The 20,898-nt window shown below is 40.3% G+C and overlaps 1 protein-coding gene across 1 annotated transcript; it reads left to right on the top strand.

The window, feature by feature from the left end:
- The first annotated feature begins 911 nt into the window (after positions 1-911).
- On the top strand, positions 912-18,957 carry LOC115780011 (lysine-specific demethylase 5B-B-like). Its single transcript, XM_030728927.1, has 27 exons — positions 912-1,064; positions 4,881-4,958; positions 5,299-5,421; positions 6,036-6,206; positions 8,180-8,305; positions 9,087-9,180; positions 9,296-9,402; positions 9,516-9,674; positions 9,822-9,941; positions 10,750-10,908; positions 11,191-11,372; positions 11,677-11,839; positions 12,093-12,212; positions 12,413-12,607; positions 12,881-13,062; positions 13,540-13,664; positions 13,761-13,911; positions 14,213-14,333; positions 14,525-14,880; positions 15,225-15,363; positions 15,444-15,623; positions 15,872-16,030; positions 16,483-16,902; positions 16,988-17,078; positions 17,186-17,373; positions 17,484-17,747; positions 17,883-18,957. The coding sequence occupies exons 1-27, from the start codon at positions 912-914 to the stop codon at positions 18,018-18,020; spliced, it is 4,464 nt and encodes a 1,487-aa protein (XP_030584787.1). The 3' UTR covers positions 18,021-18,957.
- Positions 18,958-20,898: the final 1,941 nt, after the last annotated feature.

The raw sequence follows: 20,898 nt of genomic DNA, 5'->3' as shown, positions 1-20,898 counted from the left end.
GCAGAAGCAGTTAAATTAACTCCATGGGGTTGTGTTAAAATGTAGGCTACTCTTTGTGAAGACACGTTTATAGCATGTGCAGCACAGCCAAATTTGTAACTTTCAAAAGCATTAAAAAAATTTGACAGTATTATAAATCTAGTGTGAAACAAATGGCTCAAAACGTTTATTTTAAAAACAAACGACTGAACTATCAACATATGACTGCTCTCTGCCAATCAACGAGCTTCTCTAGACCATTTAAAAACGAGGTGCCGGTCAGCGCGCAAAGATCTTCTAGGTGCGTTCGAATAGTAAACACCGAATAACGTCTGTTATCCTTTCGCCCTGCCCGGGCGGGGTGAAGAGCCGTTCGTTTGCGAACAGAGGAACGTTCGCTCACCGCAGGGTGAAATAATCAAACGCACCTAAAAAAAGGGAGCAATCATCTGTGAGGAAACCACTGAACCAATAAGATATATAATCCTAAACTGCTCGTTACCAAAGTGTTTAACTGCAGTGGATTTTTTTTAAACGGTGTGAAAATCAGAGTAAAATGGAGTTACTCTGCCTCGCAACCCTTTTAACCCTTTTATGTTGTGAAAAGGCACGTTAAATTGGCTTACTAAAATGTCACTTCAGACACAGTCCGTGTTTGAGTTTTATGTCGGTAGCAAAAGTGCGTGTTTGCGCACGAAAACGGCGCAAAAATGACGTTAGCCTAAATATTCCGTGGGTGTCTACTTTTCGAAGCGGACGTGCACGGTGCCTCGCTGTCAGAGCCCGTCTCCAACTAGATAATTCGTCTTTGAGTTCAATGAGTGGAGAGTGGCCATGAACTGAAAGACTGGAGATCAAAGCGAGCACGGACGGCGTGAGGAAACCCCCTTTTTAAAAATTATTTCAGCTGGAGTCATAACGAAGATGCAACGATGACTCAGCCGCAGGTGAATGAGTTCATTCCTCCTCCCGAGTGCCCTGTTTTTGAGCCCAGCTGGGAGGAATTTGCCGATCCTTTTGCGTACATCAACAAAATACGACCAATTGCAGAGAAAACCGGTATCTGCAAGATCAGACCACCACCGGTGAGTAATCCTTTTATTTTTGACAAGTTGTTCGTGGCGTTTGCACGGTGTGCTGGCCTCTGTTGCCGTGGCTAATTTAGAAGGCAAAGTTGTGTTTTTAAAGACAGGTTTCAACATGGCGGATTGCGGCTGCGAGTAGAGAATAGCGAGCTAGCCTGAGAGCCGGACCGTGTTGTGTTTGTAACGGCGATCGGGGAAGCTCAGACACACCGCTGTTCAGGAGGAAACCTGTGTGCTGATCGGGTTTAAACACGAAAACAAGCCAGACAGTGGATTTGTTATAGGCGAAGGAGGGGCTGGGGTGCACAGCTTAAAGAGAAATTTCTAAACAATAATTCAAACGCGAAAGTTTGCCTGTACGCAAATAGCAATGCAAATTGTTTACGTTAGCGCAGAATGAAGTGCTTCCTGGAGTCTGCGTACGGAAATGGCTCGCCTAGACTTGACCTACTAAATTTAACCACCATTTCTACATACTTGGTTGAATGTAAAGCGCAACTTTGTGAAGAGGATTTGACGGATTTAGCCAGAGTGAATTAACCCGACTAGCGTCAGTCAGGCCCGGTTAAAGCCGCAGTTTTCTGACATCGCACTGGCTAACGTACGTGCTCGGTGGCCAACTGTTTATGGAGAAAAGGGTCGTAGAAACACGGCGCTCATTTGGGAGGAGGGGGGGCGGCACGGTTTCTGTCTTTATCATAGTTTTATCAACTTTATTCACTCAAACCACGATTATTCCTGGCTGTTAGCAGCGTTACTTTATTAACCAGATAGTTTTAGACTTGCAGGGTAACCTTATTTCGCTATTATGGAAACAAATCCGAGGTGATTGTGTCTATTTTTAATAATGTTTCTAATTGGAGGATTAGCTTGGCGTAAATCCACACCTCTCTAACGTCTCAGGAGTCAAATATCAAAGTCTGTAAGGAAATACAGATAATATATGGGTTTTTAAAAATATCCCAGATTTAACATAATGCAAAGATAATGTCCCGTTGACCTTATTTCTGAGATGTGTGACCGGAGTGGGCATATACTTTATTCAAGGGTGTGTCCGTGCATTAACAAGGGAGATTGCACTGAAATTATTGAATTTTTTTTTTTTTTTTTTTTAAAGAAGGTATCCTCTTTGTCAGTTTAAAAAATAAATACAAGATCCTGTCGGGGTGGAAATTTTGTTTTGTTTTTAAACCTGTGTGCCATGCTTCTTCAGCGGAAATCAGGAAGCAGTCTTAAAAAAGGGGGGGTTATTTTGCACACTAACCTAACTGGTATGGGTACACGGGACTGAATTGTCATCAAAAGCGGGAGGGTGGGGTGACTGCTTTCAGTGTTTGCTGGGTAAATGGCTGAAATGCACAGCTCATGTAAACAAAAGAAGGCAGTGGGTAAATCTTTGAGCAAAGATTAGCTGCTGATAGTTTTCATCTGTAGTTGGTTTTAAACTTGAAATCTCTCTGTACCATCTAAACTATCATTTACCTTCACATTCGTGCGCCTGCACCGGCAGTTTCATCTGAACCTGCGGATCAAAATGTGGCTCCAGGGGTTATGTGGGCCACAGACAGTCCAATAAACAATCTTAAAGCCTTCAGTAGATGGAAACTGAGCTAGGATTTCTACTAGGACAAATTTATATGTGTAATTATTTATTTATTTTTACATTTGTTTTTATCTCTTTGTATAAAGAGATGGATCCTGGAGGTTTTGGGTCTGCAAAGGGTGCACGCCATTTCCACACACAATCATGAGGTTATAGATTGGATCTTACTTGATATCTCCTGTTCTTTGTTTCATTTTTCAAAAAGATCTTTTCTCATATTTAAACGGTTCAGAAGTTTTTAGAAAGGAAGTAAACACTGCACCACAACCTGTTTTTGATCAGTGATTTCTGGTGCACACTACGTGGTTAAGAGTTTCCTTCAGGGTTTTTACACAGGTCACATTTTGACTATAGATGTTTGTAGCACACATGTAGATGGCTTTCAGAGATATGCCTGGCCTGTTTGTGGTTAAATTCTCACCGCTTGTATTTGCCATTTTGCACTGAGGTCAGAGGAGTCATGTAGAGACCAAAATTGTGCTTGCAGTCTTAATGGCTGTGGTCAGATTTGTGCCTGGAGAATGGACAGTAAAACATAGTGCATTTCCATTTGTTTTCAGAAATGATTGTTTTGCTTTTGTGCCACATTTGTTAGTCTAATCCAAGGATAAGGTGATGTTAATACAGCTATTGTTATCTCTTCTCTGGCCAGCATTTCCCTCATTGTCCAGGCCCAGTAAATCGTGTCTTTGACATTTTAAAGAGCCTGTGGTAACGCTGCATACAGTAGGTGCTCAGTCCTACAGTAAATGTTTGTATTCATCTTTAAGAAATATTGTGATAGTTTTAAGATTGAATTGCCTGGAACGTTATCAGTCTGCATATGTTTATTTGCCACATTTCCTTTTCATTACAGTACTGTTTCAGTTTGTTTGGCATGTAAACCTGATCTTAAAACAAAAGGAAGACCCAATTTTAGTATAAATGGGTTCAGTATTTTTAATACCTATTATTGCAGGTTAGTATATTGCCACAAATGACTAAAAATAACTAAATTATAATCTAATGATACTGGATCCTCTGTGGACTACAGTGCAAACACATTATATGCACACTGAGAACACAAGTTGCTTACAGCCTCTGTTCATCTATTTTCTATTGGTATTAATAATATTCACTGACTATTCAGAAAATGCATATTAAAATGTTAAAGATTTTTTTTTTTTTTTTAACCATCCTGCCACTGAAAGCCCTGTTATCTTCTGTTGTGGTCAAATAATAAATGTAATTTTCAACCCGGATGCTGTATGTTGTGCCTCACTCTTAAGAAACCCACAGACTGAACATTTAGGCCTTTTTGACTCCAGAATAAACAAAACAATACCTTTTGAAAACGCCACTTTAGACACAGAAAGTTTAATGGATACATTTTCATAACTTGGAAACTATATAAACTAAATATTCAATAATAAAAGGCACTATGCTGTGGATGCAGGTTTCTCTTTTCTTTTCTTTTTTTTTCTTAGGACCTTTTGTGTGTCTTTTTGACAAGTGCGTGTTATGATGTATTTGAAGAGCAAAACTGAAAAATTTATCTTCACGGTAAACTATTTTTCTGTCCTTTGTTGTCAGGAAGCAGTTAAGACAGTCCTTTAATTAACGACTGGATCAAAACAGCTCTTTAGCAAAACAAAACAATAATACCATGCCAGTGTATGACAGCATTTACCATTATCAGCTTCATAATATGAGAATAGCATAGTTATAATAACACTTACAGACGGCATGTTTTCCTCTCATTTGTAAATATTCTCCCTCACTCCAGTGTGAGGGATCAACATTTAACTATACAAAACCGAATCTTGAACTGTCACAACTTGTCCTAGTCATGCAGGAAGTTGTGCATGGTTAGCGTTTTAGTGTGTAAGACAGTTGTTTTTCTCAGCTGCTAACTTGTGGTTAGGCATCGAAGTGATGTTTTTGTGTGGAATCATCCTGGTGATGCCTTCTATTCATTAATAGCTAATTATCAGAAATGATGCAAACCTGTGTTTGACTTATTATATTTAGTAACATTAAAATGTTGAATTTTCTGTGTCTGTCCCTCGGTATGCCGTTATCTTTGCCTCATTCTCATGTGCCACACAGCGATACTCAGATCTCATATTCAGATCTTGAAGTAGAAGTCTTGGCTTGGAGCTTAGAGCCAGAGACGGCTGCAGAGCCTTTAGTCTAATCTTGCTTAAAAATGTCTTTTTCTTTTCTCTTTGTAGGATTGGCAGCCACCGTTTGCCTGTGATGTCGACAGACTCAAATTCACGCCACGAATCCAACGGCTTAATGAGCTGGAGGTACAGTCATTTAATATGTTTGTATATTTAGGAAAGCCAGTTTTGCTCATCTCTTGTTGTCAGTTATTGCCTCACTGGCTCTGCCTTTGTTCACTGTCCTTCAAAAAAATGCCAACAACATCAAAACATCTGATAAATTCACTATCATGCCACAGTGAGCTATGAGGAGAAATGACTGCAGACATATTTGTGTTTTTAAAAAAAAGAAAATGATGACACTAGTTAGAGAGAATACAGCAAGATAGACTTACTAAAATTACATAGTTACTATCAATGTATTCTTTCAAGTCCAGTCACATGCTTATTGCTTGACAAACTAAACATTGTTTCACCGTTGTAGGCTCAGACCAGAGTTAAACTCAACTTCCTGGATCAAATAGCGAAATTCTGGGAGCTACAAGGATGCACATTGAAAATTCCTCATGTGGAACGAAAGATTCTGGACCTGTACCAACTGAATAAGGTATGAAAATCCCCACTAGGTCTACAATTATGAAGCTAAGAAGGGAATTATGAATGCTTTACAACTAAATTATATGTTTGACTTTATTACTTATGACTGTACAGATGGGTGACAAAATGAATTGTGCGTGAGTGTGGTGGGGGTCGTTTTGGCCATTTTTTTGGATCCACTTGTCCTTTTAAAGGGAACGGTTACAATGGTTGACTTTTATCCTGCTGAATCCCTTCTCTCCTGTTGGATGTTTACACTTCCAGTGTCAGTACCACCCCCCCCATAGGGCCTGAGGCCTCACCAAATGCTTTGATGAAAAAATTATGTAAATATGCAGTCATGCAATGGATCCAAAAACAAATTAGATGAGTTACTGTCAGTGAGATAACACAAACCTGTTACCTTTACTGTATGCAGACCGCTCATGCTTACTTGCACGGTTCCTCCTAAAGCCCCAATCTCAGCTGGGAAAATCCTGCACCCCAGCAGCGTGCAGAGACTATTTCCTTACTAAGATACTTCATCTCGATGATTTTTAATTTGTCCCTCGTCTGTACAGCAGCTTTCTGCACATGTAAGCTTTCCTTACTCTGTATTGAATTTATTATTTCCCACTTTCCAAGTTGGTGAATGAAGAGGGAGGCTTTGATGCAGTCTGCAGAGACCGCCGCTGGACTAAGATTTCCGTCAAGATGGGCTTTGCTCCAGGAAAGGCTATTGGCTCTCACCTCCGGGCACACTATGAGCGGATCCTTTACCCATATAACCTTTTCCAGACTGGAGCCAATCTCTCCGTATGTACCGTCACCTGTTTTCTCTTCACAGAGCAGCAGTAGGCAGGCTGGTTCACAACTGACTGGATGTTTATCGGAAGACTCTGCAATCCATTAGTTTCATTACGAGCTGTACACTCTATTAAAGTGAACTTAGGAGCAATGACTGTGTATGCAATTAATTTATTGGCAGTATTATAATTTAAGGCAAAATTATTCTTTTAAAGGACTAAATGAGGACTATGGTGGAAACAAGAGCCATATGTGCCTGGTATTGAACACTTTAGTCTGTTATTGAGTCCTCTCAGACACAGTGGGGCTGTGCACAGTTGTCAAAGAGATAGAGGGTGTTTATTTTGGGGTATTAGTGCTTCAGGGATTAGATCACCTGTACAGCCAGAGGCTATAGTATGAAGCAGGATTTAGGCTTACCTAAATTTAGGCTTACCAAGCTAACTTCTGGGGCAACCCTGGGTTTTCACTTTTATAAAGGGAGGTCATTTCTTGCCAGAATGCATCTCCATGGTAACTTGTACTGCAGACCTAATCTCCTCCGGAGCAGGTTACATTCCAGACTGGAGATCAACAGGTATGAAATGACCAATCAGTTATCTGGAAAATGGCATCACCATTTTCAGAAAGCCCCACAGATCTCAATATACAGATAGTAAGAACATCTAAAGTATTTGTCTTTCCCTTATGAGTAATGAGTAATATTTACAGATTCTTAGATACAACCACACACACTATATTTAATCCTTACACTCGGGCTGAAAGAATAAAAAGGAAAACTGTCATGAACACATACAAACATTAATTTATCCGTCAGATACTCTCATGTCTTAATGATACAGCTGTGATGCTGAGAAGTCTGTTAACTTACACAGTCAATATTTTTGCCAGCTATCCTTCCTGGTTTCAAATAGGCTAAATTTGATTAATGTAGTGGTTATTTTCCAGTCCTGCTGACCAAAGTGTTTAAAGTGCGCACATGTTCATACAGCACTTTTAATACAGTACTACCACACAGTGTGTCTCCTGTTACATTCATACTAAAGACGTGTGGTATACTTTCAGCCTGTATTATGTGTTTATCCTTCATATTTTTCTAATGCAATAGTTTGGTTATTCTTACAAAGAAAGCTAATTCTTCTGCCAGTAGACCTGTCCATGTTTGTGACTATTCAGACTGCACTCGTAGCTAGAATGGGGAGGGGGGGACCCTGGGCTTACTTACTGAGTTGTTAACAGCCTTCATGTGACCCTGTAGGGCGATTGTCAGTGTTAGGGTAAGTGAAGTCCGATAACTCAGTGATTCTGAGTATGTTGACTATGCTTGATAGTGCAGGCCTCGGTGAAACACTTTATCCAGCAAGCATCAAAAACACAGTACTGTTTAATCTGTTGAAGACGGACTATTATGAAGTGAGCTTTAGTAATGGATTCCACATGTTTTGCTCTTGATATTGTCAGTTGCTTATATTATTCACAGGCAGCACTATCTAAATTCAAGTGTTTTGTGACCTTTCATTATGCACACACCAAAATAAGATTTTGTCAGCAGAGTGACTTTTCCAGTGTTAGTGCGTGTTTTTTGCTTGGGAAGGAACAAGTCATAAACACTTTAGTCAAAAAACAACAAAGGTTGTTTTAAAACAACACAATATCCTGAAACTTTAACTGTCGGTAAAAATTCACTGGCATCAGATTTAGATGCATGGAAAGTTTATATGAAACTATGAGATGTGTTAACAGTTCTTCACTTTCACAGTGATATTTGTGTTTTGATGTCTTTAAATAGAAGCACAACTGTGTTAATATTTTGTCCTTTTGAAAATCATACCTGTTCCAGTCAGATGTTGAGAATCATGTTTGGATGTAGAGATCCTCATGGTTTAAAACCATTTATGGTTTAAAATTATTATTGTCAGTATTTTATGTATTTCTTTGTATTTTTTTTTTTTTAATTTGGTTTCATCCACTTCTTCCTACAGGCGGCCACCTTGACCAATGACACTAAAGATAAGGAGTACACCCCTCACGACCTGCCGCAGCGTCAGTCAGTCCAACCCCAGGAGACCTGCAGCATCGCTCGCCGAGCCAAACGAATGAGAGCTGAGGTGAGTCCATTGTCTGTCTTCTCTGACATTTCCCTCTAAATTGCAATTTCTTAGTGTGGTGTACTGCAGCTCAAGATGAGCAGTGTATGCAAAAGTCCGTGCATCTTTGTACTCTGAAATTCTTAAAACTTCATTTAATTCTTAGGCTTTGATTAGCTCATTTGCACCAGTAAGGCGTGTCAATAATTGTCACTGGCAGTTGGCAGCAGAGCTAAGTTCCCTGGCTTTGTGGATACTTTAAACAGCTATGGGCTCCTCTAACAATCTGATGCCTTCAAAGCAGGTGAAGGCTATAAAAAGATAAAATGCTGCCAGCCTTCAGTTTTCACTGGCTGTAATTGAAGCTAATGGAACTGTGCAAGTCGCAACAAAATCTGTAGAACCCAGAAACTGTACGTCTGCTTAGCATGCAGAAACGCTGCAGGAAGGTTTAGCTTAATTCAATTCAATTCAGTTTTATTTGGTGACAGTAGGAAAGGAAAAACTCCCTTTTTAACAGGAAGAAATCTCCGTCAGGGAGGGGCAGCCATCTGCCGTGGGGGGGAGGGGAGGGAGACACTGTGCAGTATTTTTAATAATTGTTTACTGCATGTGTTATTTACTTAAAAAAAAAGGATTAAAACTGTAGTGCATTTCAGACGGACCTGTCTAAAACAAGACATGTTTCTGTGATCATATGACAGCAGACCTGAACAGAGACTGACCATTTAGTGGTGTCATTCCCACATTAGTTCTGAAAGTACAGCTAACTCTGTTTGTGTCTGAATCTCACTGACTCCAGAAAGGATATGTCAAAAGTGAACCCAGAGAAGTTCGTGAGATTCGTCCCAACCTGAGGAGGAGAATGGGAACATATATTCCCAAACCAGAACCTGGTAAGAAAAACTGTGCTGATAGATTTATAAATGAAAATGAACCTGTTGCTTAATGGGTCTAAATGTTATTGGCGAATCCTAAAGCCTCTGATCAGTCTTCATTCTTGTTTTTCAGTGAGAATGGCAGTCACTGAGGTGAAAACTGAGCCCATTGAACACAAGGAAACAACTGAAAATGAAGAAACTATATTAAATACAATAAACATCCCCCCAGTGAATAAAGTAAATGTTTTCCTATGTGCTAGTTATTGCCCAACTACTTTGTTTTGTTACATGATTTAAACATCCATCTATTTTGTACATAGTACATGCTCATAACTATTCTGTCTCATCAGGTGGACCAGTACATGTGCCTGGTGTGTGGCAGTGGAAGTGCTGAGGACCGCCTGCTATTATGTGACGGCTGTGACGACAGCTATCACATCTTCTGTCTCATCCCTCCACTCCACGATGTTCCCAGAGGTGACTGGAGATGCCCCAAGTGCCTGGCTCAGGTGAGCTGCAGCTCTTCCACCCTCAGAGAGCTCAAGTCAGCTCAACACTGGGAACTAGAGTATACCTCCTGTCTGACATACACAATTATAGTATAATCCCAGGTGGTTTTATTTTAACTTTTTATGTCATCTGTTGGTTTTTGACAGGAATGTGGCAAACCTCCTGTTGCATTTGGCTTTGAGCAGGCCAGCAGGAGCTACACCCTCCAAGCTTTTGGAGACATGGCTGACTCCTTCAAGTCTGATTATTTCAACATGCCAGTTCATGTGAGTTTGTCTCACACATTATATAATGGTTTCAGCTGATCTCAGGTGTTCAGGAAGTTTGTTCCACAGGTGAGGACCTTAAAAACAAAAAGCTGTAAGGATACCTACTAGAGTAAGAGCTGGATTTTTAGAACAGGTTGCACAACATTAAGACTCATCAGCAGTTTCTGCATATGAATATGTAGAACTTGTAAGCAAGTTACTGTTTGATAGCCTTTTAAGAGTTGACCATTGTGTTTAAAACTTAAGTCTCACTTCTTTATCACAGCTGTCCTTTTGCAAACATCGTATTTATACCAGAAATGGCATAAAGACAACATATCAGATGTTCAAACTGAGACAGTACTTTATTAAATATATGCTGCAACATTTACTTTTTTTTTTTTTTTTAATAAAACCACTTCATAATTAACTTTGAGCATCTCTTACATTTCTTACCAGAAGTCATATAAAACTAGTTTCCCCACAGCTTCATTTATACTACTGTGACCTCCAAATGTGATGGCTTGCACAGTCAAAACAGAGGTTGTACTGACTTTTACTAAATGCTCTGTGCACCAAATCATTTCCAAATATAAATATATAGAAAACTGAAACATTCCAGTACATGAAAATGTCATTTTTATCGCAAACCAGTTTTCTGAGACAAAGGAAACAATCCCAGTCTGTTGTTTTATTGTAGAGTTTAAAAAAGTAAGAAATGCTTTGTTATTCTATTTACAGATCAAATCCTGTGTCTGTTATCTCACTTTTTTTTTTTTAATGTTTGTATTTAATACAATGCATTGATAAATATATTCTTTTTAAGATGGTGCCAACTGAGCTGGTGGAGAAGGAGTTCTGGCGTCTAGTGAGTACCATCGAGGAGGATGTGACTGTGGAGTACGGAGCAGACATTGCCTCCAAGGAGTTTGGGAGTGGTTTTCCTGTGAGAAACGGACATTTTGAAGTCTCTCCTGAGGACGAGGTACAAATTGTCTGTCATGGGAATGCATTTTTTTTTCTTTCTTTTAAAACATTAAGTTTTATATATAGTGGTACATACAACTGTGTTTTTTGTTTTTGTTTTTTTTTAATTAAATGTAATAAAAGCACCTTTTTAAACTTGGTTATCCAAATTAAAAGTGTTTTTAAAATTCTGGCAGGCAGCATTAAAAATGAGCAGGACTGATTTGTTTGTAATTACATATGATTGATTTTATATTTTCTCGGCTATGTCTGAGTATTGAGATGCATCTCTGACCTGCAGCATTACCTGAGCAGCGGCTGGAATTTGAACAACATGCCGGTCCTCGATGCCTCGGTGCTGACCCACATTACAGCCGACATCTGTGGGATGAAGGTACCCTGGCTGTATGTGGGCATGTGCTTCTCCTCTTTCTGCTGGCACATCGAGGACCACTGGAGCTACTCCATAAACTATCTGCACTGGTAGAGTGGACTTTCTATATGCTTTTGTCCAACTGTAGTAATGATTTTTTTTTTTTTTCTTAATGTTGGAGTTTTATTTTCTTAACACTAGAAGCCTTTTTGTAATCTGTGCATACACTAGAGAAACCTCTCAACTGAACCCCAGAATCATGGAAAAAACAAACAGGCCCCTTAAGTCATGATTTTTCTTAAGGATTAAACTTTGTCAATCCTGTAAAACATGTATTATAATGCATAAAAATGTATTTCCTGCTGGGTTTCTGCGATTGTTTTTTTTAACTAAGATATTTGACCATATGTGCAGGGGTGAGCCAAAGACGTGGTATGGGGCTCCTGGTTATGCTGCAGAGCACCTCGAGGCGGTCATGAAGAAACTGGCTCCTGAGCTGTTTCAGTCTCAGCCAGATCTCCTTCATCAGCTGGTTACCATCATGAATCCCAACACTCTGATGAACAACGGTGTCCCGGTAAACTGTTAACTGTAAATAAATAAAAACTGAGAATCAAATTATAAAGAAATGTAAATTGAGGAGATTTCTTGCTTAATGCATACAACACCCTTCAAACATTGTCTTACAGCAAGAAAGTACTTAAACTTAAGAAAAAATTAAAAACAGGGTTTAGATTAAATTTTAAAACCACTTCATGGAACAGAATTAAAAAAAAAAAAACACACACGGGGCAGCAAAACGTGAATTTTTCTTGTCTTTCCACCTGTAGATCTATCGCACCAACCAGTGTGCAGGTGAGTTTGTCATCACTTTCCCCAGAGCTTACCACAGTGGATTCAACCAGGGTTTCAACTTTGCTGAAGCAGTCAACTTCTGCACCATGGACTGGGTAAGAAAAATGTGTTTGCACTATACCAGATAACCACATCATTTTAGTTGGTTATAACTGAATTCCTCCTCAGCTTCCTTGCATCACGATAGATGTTTTTATGAGTTCTGTTCAAGCCCAAACACTTTAGGATGTGTGTTTTGTGTGTAGATTTGGTGCATTCCTTTTAAACACACCTTGATTTCCACGTTTTCTGACAGATGCCCATTGGCCGTAGCTGTGTGGGTCACTATCGCCAGCTGAGCAGATACTGCGTCTTCTCCCACGACGAGATGGTTTGCAACATGGCCTTTAAAGCAGACACGATGGATGTTGTTCTGGCATCAACACTGCATGAGGACATGACTCTCATGGTCCAAGAGGAGAAGGAACTACGAGAGAAAATTAACAAAATGGTGAGCAGCTCCGCTGTTTTTATAGCCATCTGAAAAGCAGTGCATATGGACAGATTTATCTATTTGACAGGAGTTAATTGTGACATCTGCCCTAGATAAGAGAGGCCTTTTGAGCCTTTTAGGAAAATGTTTATCACAATACAAGTTTCAACTCCCAGAGATTTTTTTTTTCCCCTCTCCCTTTATTTATTTATTTTTTTTGGGGGGGGGGGGTACACACATACGGCTCTTCTGTCTCTTGTGCTCCTCTAATGACTGCATCTGTGTCCCCAGGGCGTGGTGCAGTCTCAGCAGGTTGATTATGAGGTGCTCCCAGATGAGAAACGGCAGTGTTTCAAGTGTCTGACCACCTGTTACCTGTCTGGCATCACCTGTGCCTGCAGTCCTGACAAGACGGTTTGCTTGTACCACACCCAGAACCTCTGCTTTTGTCCTCCTAGCAACCTCACACTCAAGTAAGTGATAAGTGACAACAGCACCTCTGCTTGCTCATTTGCATACTCATTTCTCAGCTCATCTGTAATTACAAGGGGTCTGCTCCAGCTGAACAGCCTGTTAAAAGGTTATTGGAAGTGGAGAAATATAACAAGTTTTTCCTAATGGCAAAAAAATTCAGCAGTCTCATGAAAGAGAAAAAAAAAAAAAAAAAGGTTTGTTGTTGCTATGATATACATAAGACTATTGCAATTCTTTGCTCCCAGTAACAGCAGCTACTCAACCTACAAAGAACAACCAAGTGTAAAACCTGCCTGCCTTCTCATCCAGACAAGGTTTTAACAAACTAGAGCTGATTCTTGTAGTATTTAGGACAGGCAGTTATGACTTTGTACTGAAAAGTTACATGACAAAAATCATCATTGTTTATTCACCTTGTTTTGGGTTTGTTTTTTTGTTTTTTTAATGTTTGTTTTTTTTTTTCATCTCTCCTGCAGTTACAAGTTTACACTGGATGAGTTGTACCCATTGATGGCCTCTGTGAAGCTGCGTGCAGATTCGTATAAAAACTGGGTGTCTAATGTCCAGGACATCGTGGAGAACAAAGGAACCAAGAAAAAAGGTGCTCACCCTGATGTACTTTGTCATTTTAGTGACTTATTCAAATGTTAATATGCAATCTGGACATTTCTTGTAACACTGTTCTGTTTTTGGTTAGGGTTGGAGGAGCTTCACGTCCTGGTAGAGCAGGCGGAAACAAAGGCGTTCCCTCAAACCAGCCTCCTGGATCAGCTGCGTACAATCACCTCCGAGGCTGATAAAGTTTCTGTGACAGCACAGCAGCTTCTCAATGGGAAGAGGCAGACGAGGTACTAAAATCCAATTTTGAAATGTTCCACACTGCTCATGGATCTATCTTTATTGAAAGATGGAAACGGCCTTATTGATTCAGTTTCATAGGTCACACAGGATGTTACATAATCATGTCATGTTCTTGTTGTTCTCTGGAACAAGCTGTTTTCTGGAGACGGGTTTCTAGTATGTATTAGCGCAAGCTGACTCACATTTATGTAAATTATTGTTGTTGCTCATCTGCTGGCGGTGTTTTCGGTTTTCTTTGCCAGTCGCAGTGCTAAATGGTGTGTAACACAGTTTTAATCTGTGCTCCAGGTACCGCTCTGGAGGAGGAAAGTCTCAAAGCCAGAACGAGTTAACTGTGGAGGAGCTGAGGTCGTTTGTCAAACAGCTGGACAACCTGCCATGTAACATCCGACAGGCTCCTTTACTGAAGGTTAGTAAAAAGAAATAAAAATGAATTTTGAATTTTTCTTAAAAAGAATTGCTTCACCTTCAAACCCTTCTGTCCCCATCAAAGTTTGGCAGTATCTCTAGTCTCAGCATACACCATAGATGTACTTTATTTTTTATAAAGTGTGCCTGAACCAGTATTGAAATGCCTTCCCTGTTGGATGTGATCTGTAGGACCTTTTGAACCGGGTGGATGACTTCCAGCAGCGCAGCGAACGCCTCCTTTCTGATGAGTCACCCAGTCCCCTGGAGCTGCAGGACCTGCTGGATGTGAGTCTGGGCCTGGACGTGGAGCTGCAGCAGCTGCCCCTGCTCAGAGAGAGACTGGAGCAGGCTCGATGGCTGGAGGCTGTTCAGCAAGCCAGCAGCCGGCCAGACAGCCTCTGTCTGGACACTATGAGGAGGCTGATAGACCAAGGTGTGGGCCTGGCCCCTCACAGCTCTGTGGAGAAGGCCATGGCTCGTCTGCAGGAGCTGCTGACGGTGTCAGAGCAGTGGGAGGAGCGAGTCCTCAGTCTCCTGGAGGCCAGGTGAGGATATGAAGGTTCACTGATTCTTAACACACAAGTTGTGATGACAGACACGGTGAATGACACCAAGCAGAAATGAAGAGGTTTCTGCAACTTATGACCTTTAAAATTTCATGAAAATAAAGTAAAATTCACACTTCATGTTATGTGAAAGTGTGAAATCAGCTTAAAACTTCAGAGTGAAAGGTGCCACATCTGCAGAGTTGGATCATGATGAGTAAAGTGAGTTATGGTGTTGTGACAGTGATACACCAAACACTGAAAATGAGCTTATGGTCTTTCTTTTATATGAATGACTATTTTGAACATCTGCACTATTTACTAAACCTCACTCTTCTTCACAGGCCATATCACACCATAGAAACCCTTGATGCTGCTCTACAGGAAGTAGAAAACATCCCTGCTTATCTGCCCAACTGTTTGCAGCTGAAGGATGTTGTCAGCAAGGCCAAGAAATGGCTCCATGAAGCTGAAATGCTTCAGGTAAAATATACTTTATGCTTTTATCACTTAAATATTAGCAATGGGTGAATGTGAATTATTAATCTTGTCTGTGCTCGCAGCTCGGGGGACGTATTCCTGTGCTTGACAGCCTCTCTGAGCTGGTTCTCAGAGCAGAGGGCATCCCAGTGAAGCTCGACCAGCTCAGTCGCCTCGAGGCACTCGTCAGCGACGTCCAGAGCTGGAAGGAGACCGCCACGAAGACATTCCTACTGAAAAACTCCCCTTTCTCCCTCCTAGAGGTAAATATGTGTAAATAAATGTGGCTGACCCGAATGCAGACCCTTCCATCTTCACTGAGGACCAAATTGTTTTGTATTTATTATGCACTGTATGCATGACCACAATCCCAAAGAGCCCATGAATCAAACATAATGTTCATTATCCATCAGCATGAAAATTTAGTGCCTGACATCATAAAACTAGAAGTCTGGTAAATTGCCTGAACTTAAAAAGCTCTTCTAATAGAATTTGTCGTCTTGTTTTTCAGGTCCTCTGCCCAAGGTGTGACGTTGGGTCTGGACATCAGAAGTCAAAATCTAAAAAAATGAAAGAAGCTCCACAGATCATTAAAAAGGCTTCAGCTAAACTGGACTCTGTGTGTGACGTAGAGAGAGCTCTCTCTGAGAGTAAGGACTCTGCCTCTGCTGTGAGTAAACCTGCATTATCTTTTTTTTTTCTCTCATTACTGTTTGACTATAGTTAGGATTAAAAACCAGCTTATTGTATAGTTTCCTTTACTCCAGAATGTTCTTCTTAAAAAGTGCTGCTTATTTATAACTATAAACAGATTTTTTTTTTTTTAATTTATTTAAATAAATTCTCTTCTTCTTGCCTTACTCTGACAGACGTAACGTGCCGCAGAATAAATGCTGTCTGTGAATCAAAAGAAAGTCCCCCTGCAGCCCAAATGTAGTTCTAAGCAAGTTTCTTGGGCACTTTAAATGATTTAACCTAGTATTAAAAAAAGGTTCAGTAGGCACACAGGGTTTCTTTTTTAGAGGTCACTTCAGGAGTTTGTATATTAAAAGAGCTGCAAGTGAGACATAATCTGGTGTCGGGTGTTAGTTTTAAATTTGATCTAATTTTCTCTCCTCACAGATGGTGACTCTTGCAGAGGTTCGACAGAGGGAGATGGAGATCTTGCTGGCTCTGAGGTCTTCAAATGAGTCCAAGCTTCTTCCTGCTGAAAGCTGTTGTGCACTTAGTGCTTGTGTTTGCCAAACGGCCCCTTCAGGAGCCATGATGCAGTGTGAGCTCTGTCGAGACATTTTCCACTGTGGCTGCGTACCAGCGACCGCAGATCTCGAGTACGGCCAGGCCTGGCTGTGCCCTCTTTGCCAGCGGTCGAGGAAACCTCCTCTGGACAAAGTCCTGCCCCTGCTGGCCTCCCTGCAGAGGATTCGGGTTCGCCTACCAGAGGGAGACGCTCTGCGCTTCCTCATTGAGAGGACGGTGCGATGGCAGCACAGAGTCCAGCAAGCCTGCGCAGATGGAGTACTTGAGAATGTGTCAAAGATGGTGAGTGGGTTTATTTTGTAAACATCGATGATAAATTTAGCATCTGTGGAGTGAATTATTTTAATTTTTTTTTTTCTTATTTCAGGTGAGAGTTGGACCCAGAGAGTCTTCACATTTGCCTCAGGAAACAAATGGCTCATCTTTTTATACAGAGCACCATTCTGTTCCACTCCAGGGTAAGTGTGAAAGCTTTTTGCTGTAAGCACATTCTGCATTTTCACTTTTCAGATCATGTCTGAACTCTGATTGCCCCCCCTCCCTTCCCAAATAAAAAAAAAAACAGGACTTAATCCTGAGCTGGAGGAGCTGATGGTGGAGGGATTCCTGCTGCAGGTCACTCTGCCTGAGACTGAGCAACTGTACAGATATCTACTCTACAAACTGGCCCCCCTGCCCTCACAGAGCCCCCCTAGTGGGAACACCACAGAACAGGAGCAGAACTCACCGAGAGGGAGCCCTCAACACAACAAGGTAATTACTGATCCTACTAAGTTGACTGCATTTAGATAATATTCTGTCACAGCCTATACTTTATGCTATATTGCTCTTTTTTTTACTAATTCCACTTATATTCTACTTAGAATGGAGCTCCGAGTGTTAAAAAGGAGGCCATAAATGGTCAGAGCAAGCGGACCAAGCGCCGTAAGGACAGCTCCGATTCTCAGCACAGCGAGAAGGCCAAGAAGTGTCGCAAGAAGAAACCCAAGAGAAGCAAAGAAAGGAGCGAAGAATCGAAGAGTAATGGTTCGCCCACCCACACGGGGTCTGACCCTGCTCTTTCAGACTCGTCGGAGGATTACTCACTGTGTGCTGCACCGTGGTGCAGAGAGCCAGAGGGTGACGAGGTTCGTTTCATTAGTCGGCTGCATTTATATCCCCTAATGATTAACTGACTACTGCTCTTGTTTAGATGAGATTTAAAGTGCAAAAGGTGAAAATGCTATAAGTTTTGAATTTATTGTATCTCATGTTCATTTCAGGTAAACTGGGTCCAGTGTGACGGCAGTTGCAATCAGTGGTTCCACCAGATCTGCGTTGGACTGTCTGCTGAGCGTGCGGAGAAGGAGGACTATATTTGCATAAGCTGCACACAGCCAGACTACAGTCGAGGAGAATAGAGACCAAAAAGTCATGTTGAAGGATGAGCAGATTAACTGCAAGCTGCAGCAAGTGCACACTTGAACTCTGTGTGTCCTGCAGCTTCTCCCCTTTACCTTCTGGCTTGCCCTCAGTGAACATGGTGCTATTTCCTTTTTTTTTTCCCCCCCAGAGTTACTAAAGACTTCTGTCACTGTTTTTGTCACATGGCTGGGTTTTCAGCCAGTCAGCTAATCCTTTCTGAAACTTTCCAAGACTTGATGCAGATGTGGTAACATGTTTCAAGAACCAACAGCGCAGGGATTTTTCAACCAAAAAAATGTCAGTTTGACATTTTAGAACAGTTTGTTTTTCTTTTACATGCATCTGAACAATGTGAAACTTTCTTTTTTTTTTTTCTTTTTTTTTTTTCCTTGTAGAGTAAATATTATTTATCTAAGCAATAGCTGAACAGATTAATTGAAGGTTCAGTTTTCACCTGAGCTATATTTGTGCGTAGAAACACTTTGATAAAATGCCTTCCTAAAGCAAAAACCCTGAAGAATTCACTTTATGAACCCTATGATACACAGTTCACTTCAAATTTGTGTACACGTCAAAACAGAAATGGATCAACGATCCGTTAACAAATCACTGACTTTGATATGAAGTCGGGTTTTCCTTTTGCAATGTCTGCAGAGGAAAGTAAAAGTCCCATATTCCTGCCGTTGGGTGAGACTTGATTATAGCCACAAAGTAAGAATGAACTGTCCGACATCAAAGGAATGTACATGTTGTTTTTTGGGTGAATAATTCCCTTTATGGTTGAGGATGGAAATATTGTGTTGGACTTAGATTTAACACAGACTGTGTGATTTATTTTGCCACGGGTATATGACCTTTTTCCTGCTCCTTTGGGTAAATAATATAATTCATATGTTGCGGTTTGCATTATAAAATAAAACGTTTGTTCCTGTATGTCTGGACTCGTCTGTAGTCGAAGCCCTGAATAACATAACTCCTAAAGATCTGTCGTTGGTGGTCTTAACCAACGTTGTAGGATTTTTTTTTTTTTTTTTTTTTTTTTTTTTAATCCCATCTTAGAAGAGAGATCCTGAGTTCTAGGATCCTCAAACAGGAAGGAAATCAACAGTCACAGGTGAGCTGGTCATTTCAGAGACACCCAAACACTCAGACTTTGTGAACTGAGTAGTTCAGTCACTTCAACCTGTTGTCAAACTATCCGTTATTTATTTCTGCTGCTTCCCTTTGTGACTGTTGAGTGAGCTAAAAATTTGCTTCACTTCTGTAGACATAAAAACATAATTACCCTTAAAAATTAAATATAGATGTTTAGATGAGTATTGTTTATTTGTATTATGTTTATTATTAGTTCATACTTTAAAATGCAATGTTTACTGTTGTATCCTTATACATTAACTTCATAAAAATTAATATTTAACCCTTATTTGTGTGCCACACTAACATACAGAGAACAGTAATCTGTAACAGTATAATTATTGCAGCTTTTAGCATCATGGAAGTGGACTCCACCTTAACCCACGAGGTAAGGAGGTTGTTTACAAAGGAGGAGGGGAGTTCGTGGCTCTGATGGCTGAGCCAACAGGTGAGCTTCAATGAGGCGGGTAGAAGTATTTAAAAAAAAAATAAATAAAAAATCAAGCCAAGTCTTAATAAATATGTGGGGCGAGTATAACTACATAAAAGATCTGAGGGTCTCCAAGTAAATGAATGACTCATTCAACCATAATGACCAATGCAAGTCTTAATCGGGGTCTGACAATCATTCTGAAATATGAACCACAGGTGGCAATCTTAACTCCTGTGGTGTGGTATGTAACCAATAGAGGGCGCTGAAATAAAAGCATAAATAACATCCATATCAAGTCCCAACAACACCTTGTAAGAAAATTACATTAATCAGGGGAAAGAAAGGGGGTGAAAACACATTGTTCATAAAAACGGTTATTTTTTCACAGTGGCCTCTAACTACTGGAAATGCAGTAAATCAGAGAAGAAACAAGTTTTGTGGTCTGTAATGGTGGTCTGTCACCTTATCCTATATTTTCAGGTATTGCTCCTCCCGTGTCCCATATGGTTGGTTGTAATGGGGTGCCATGCAATCCTTGAGATTTCTGTACTTGAAAGACACTTTGTGTTACCCACATTTATCTTTAAACGTTTTTCCCCCCAATATAGAAAAGCACATTTTTGCATTCAAAATTAACTAAGTAGGAAGTGCTGCAGTTGGCAAAGAGCTTCATTTTACATCTTGTTGGTAAACAAAGAAGTGGATTTAAGCAATAGGGCCACATGGCCAGGCAGTCTGTGTTCATCTCTAAAGCAGATGAGTAGGATACTGAGTGGATACTTTCTGTTTTAACTTAATGCACATTTAAATTAGTTTAGGCCTCAGTAATGTATGCATGCAAATCCAGAGCAACTATTTTCAGATCCTGAGCAGCCCTACCACCTGCAGCACTGTAACACTCTTTTCACTTATAATCTGAGAGAGAATTTTTGTTTACTTAACCAGAAGATAATATTAGTAGTAGTAGTAGTAGTAGTAGTACTTTGGACATTGGCTGCTTTTTCACTCTTGTACCTGTACTTTGTACTTCTTGCACCTGACCATTTTCACAGGAAATGTTTGATGTTAAGCCACTTAATACTGACCTATGAAACTTAAGATCAGTTGTAATGGCTTCACGTGAGGAAAAGAATCATAAGATAAATAAAATAAATGGCATAGTTGGTGTAAAGGTTGTATTCAGTGAATGAATCTCAGCAGCATCAGTGAAATTTCAAAATCATCTCTGCTACACTTGATGTAAGTCTTGTGAGTTGCAGGTTAAACTATTTAAAGTGCCAAACAAAAGAAGTTTACTGATGTGACGT

This window comes from Archocentrus centrarchus, chromosome 5 (assembly GCF_007364275.1).
Source record: "Archocentrus centrarchus isolate MPI-CPG fArcCen1 chromosome 5, fArcCen1, whole genome shotgun sequence".
Lineage (NCBI taxonomy): Eukaryota > Metazoa > Chordata > Actinopteri > Cichliformes > Cichlidae > Archocentrus > Archocentrus centrarchus.
Note: the sequence above shows the minus strand (reverse complement) of the source record. Positions and strands in the feature narration are given on the sequence as shown.

Coding starts and splice junctions, on each gene's coding strand:
- LOC115780011 (XM_030728927.1), top strand. CDS start 912: ATGACTCAGCCGCAGGTGAATGAGTTCATTCCTCCTCCCGAGTGCCCT. Junction 12,213..12,412: donor ACTTCTGCACCATGGACTGG/GTAAGAAAAATG, acceptor GTTTTCTGACAG/ATGCCCATTGGCCGTAGCTG. Junction 15,624..15,871: donor CCCCTTTCTCCCTCCTAGAG/GTAAATATGTGT, acceptor CTTGTTTTTCAG/GTCCTCTGCCCAAGGTGTGA.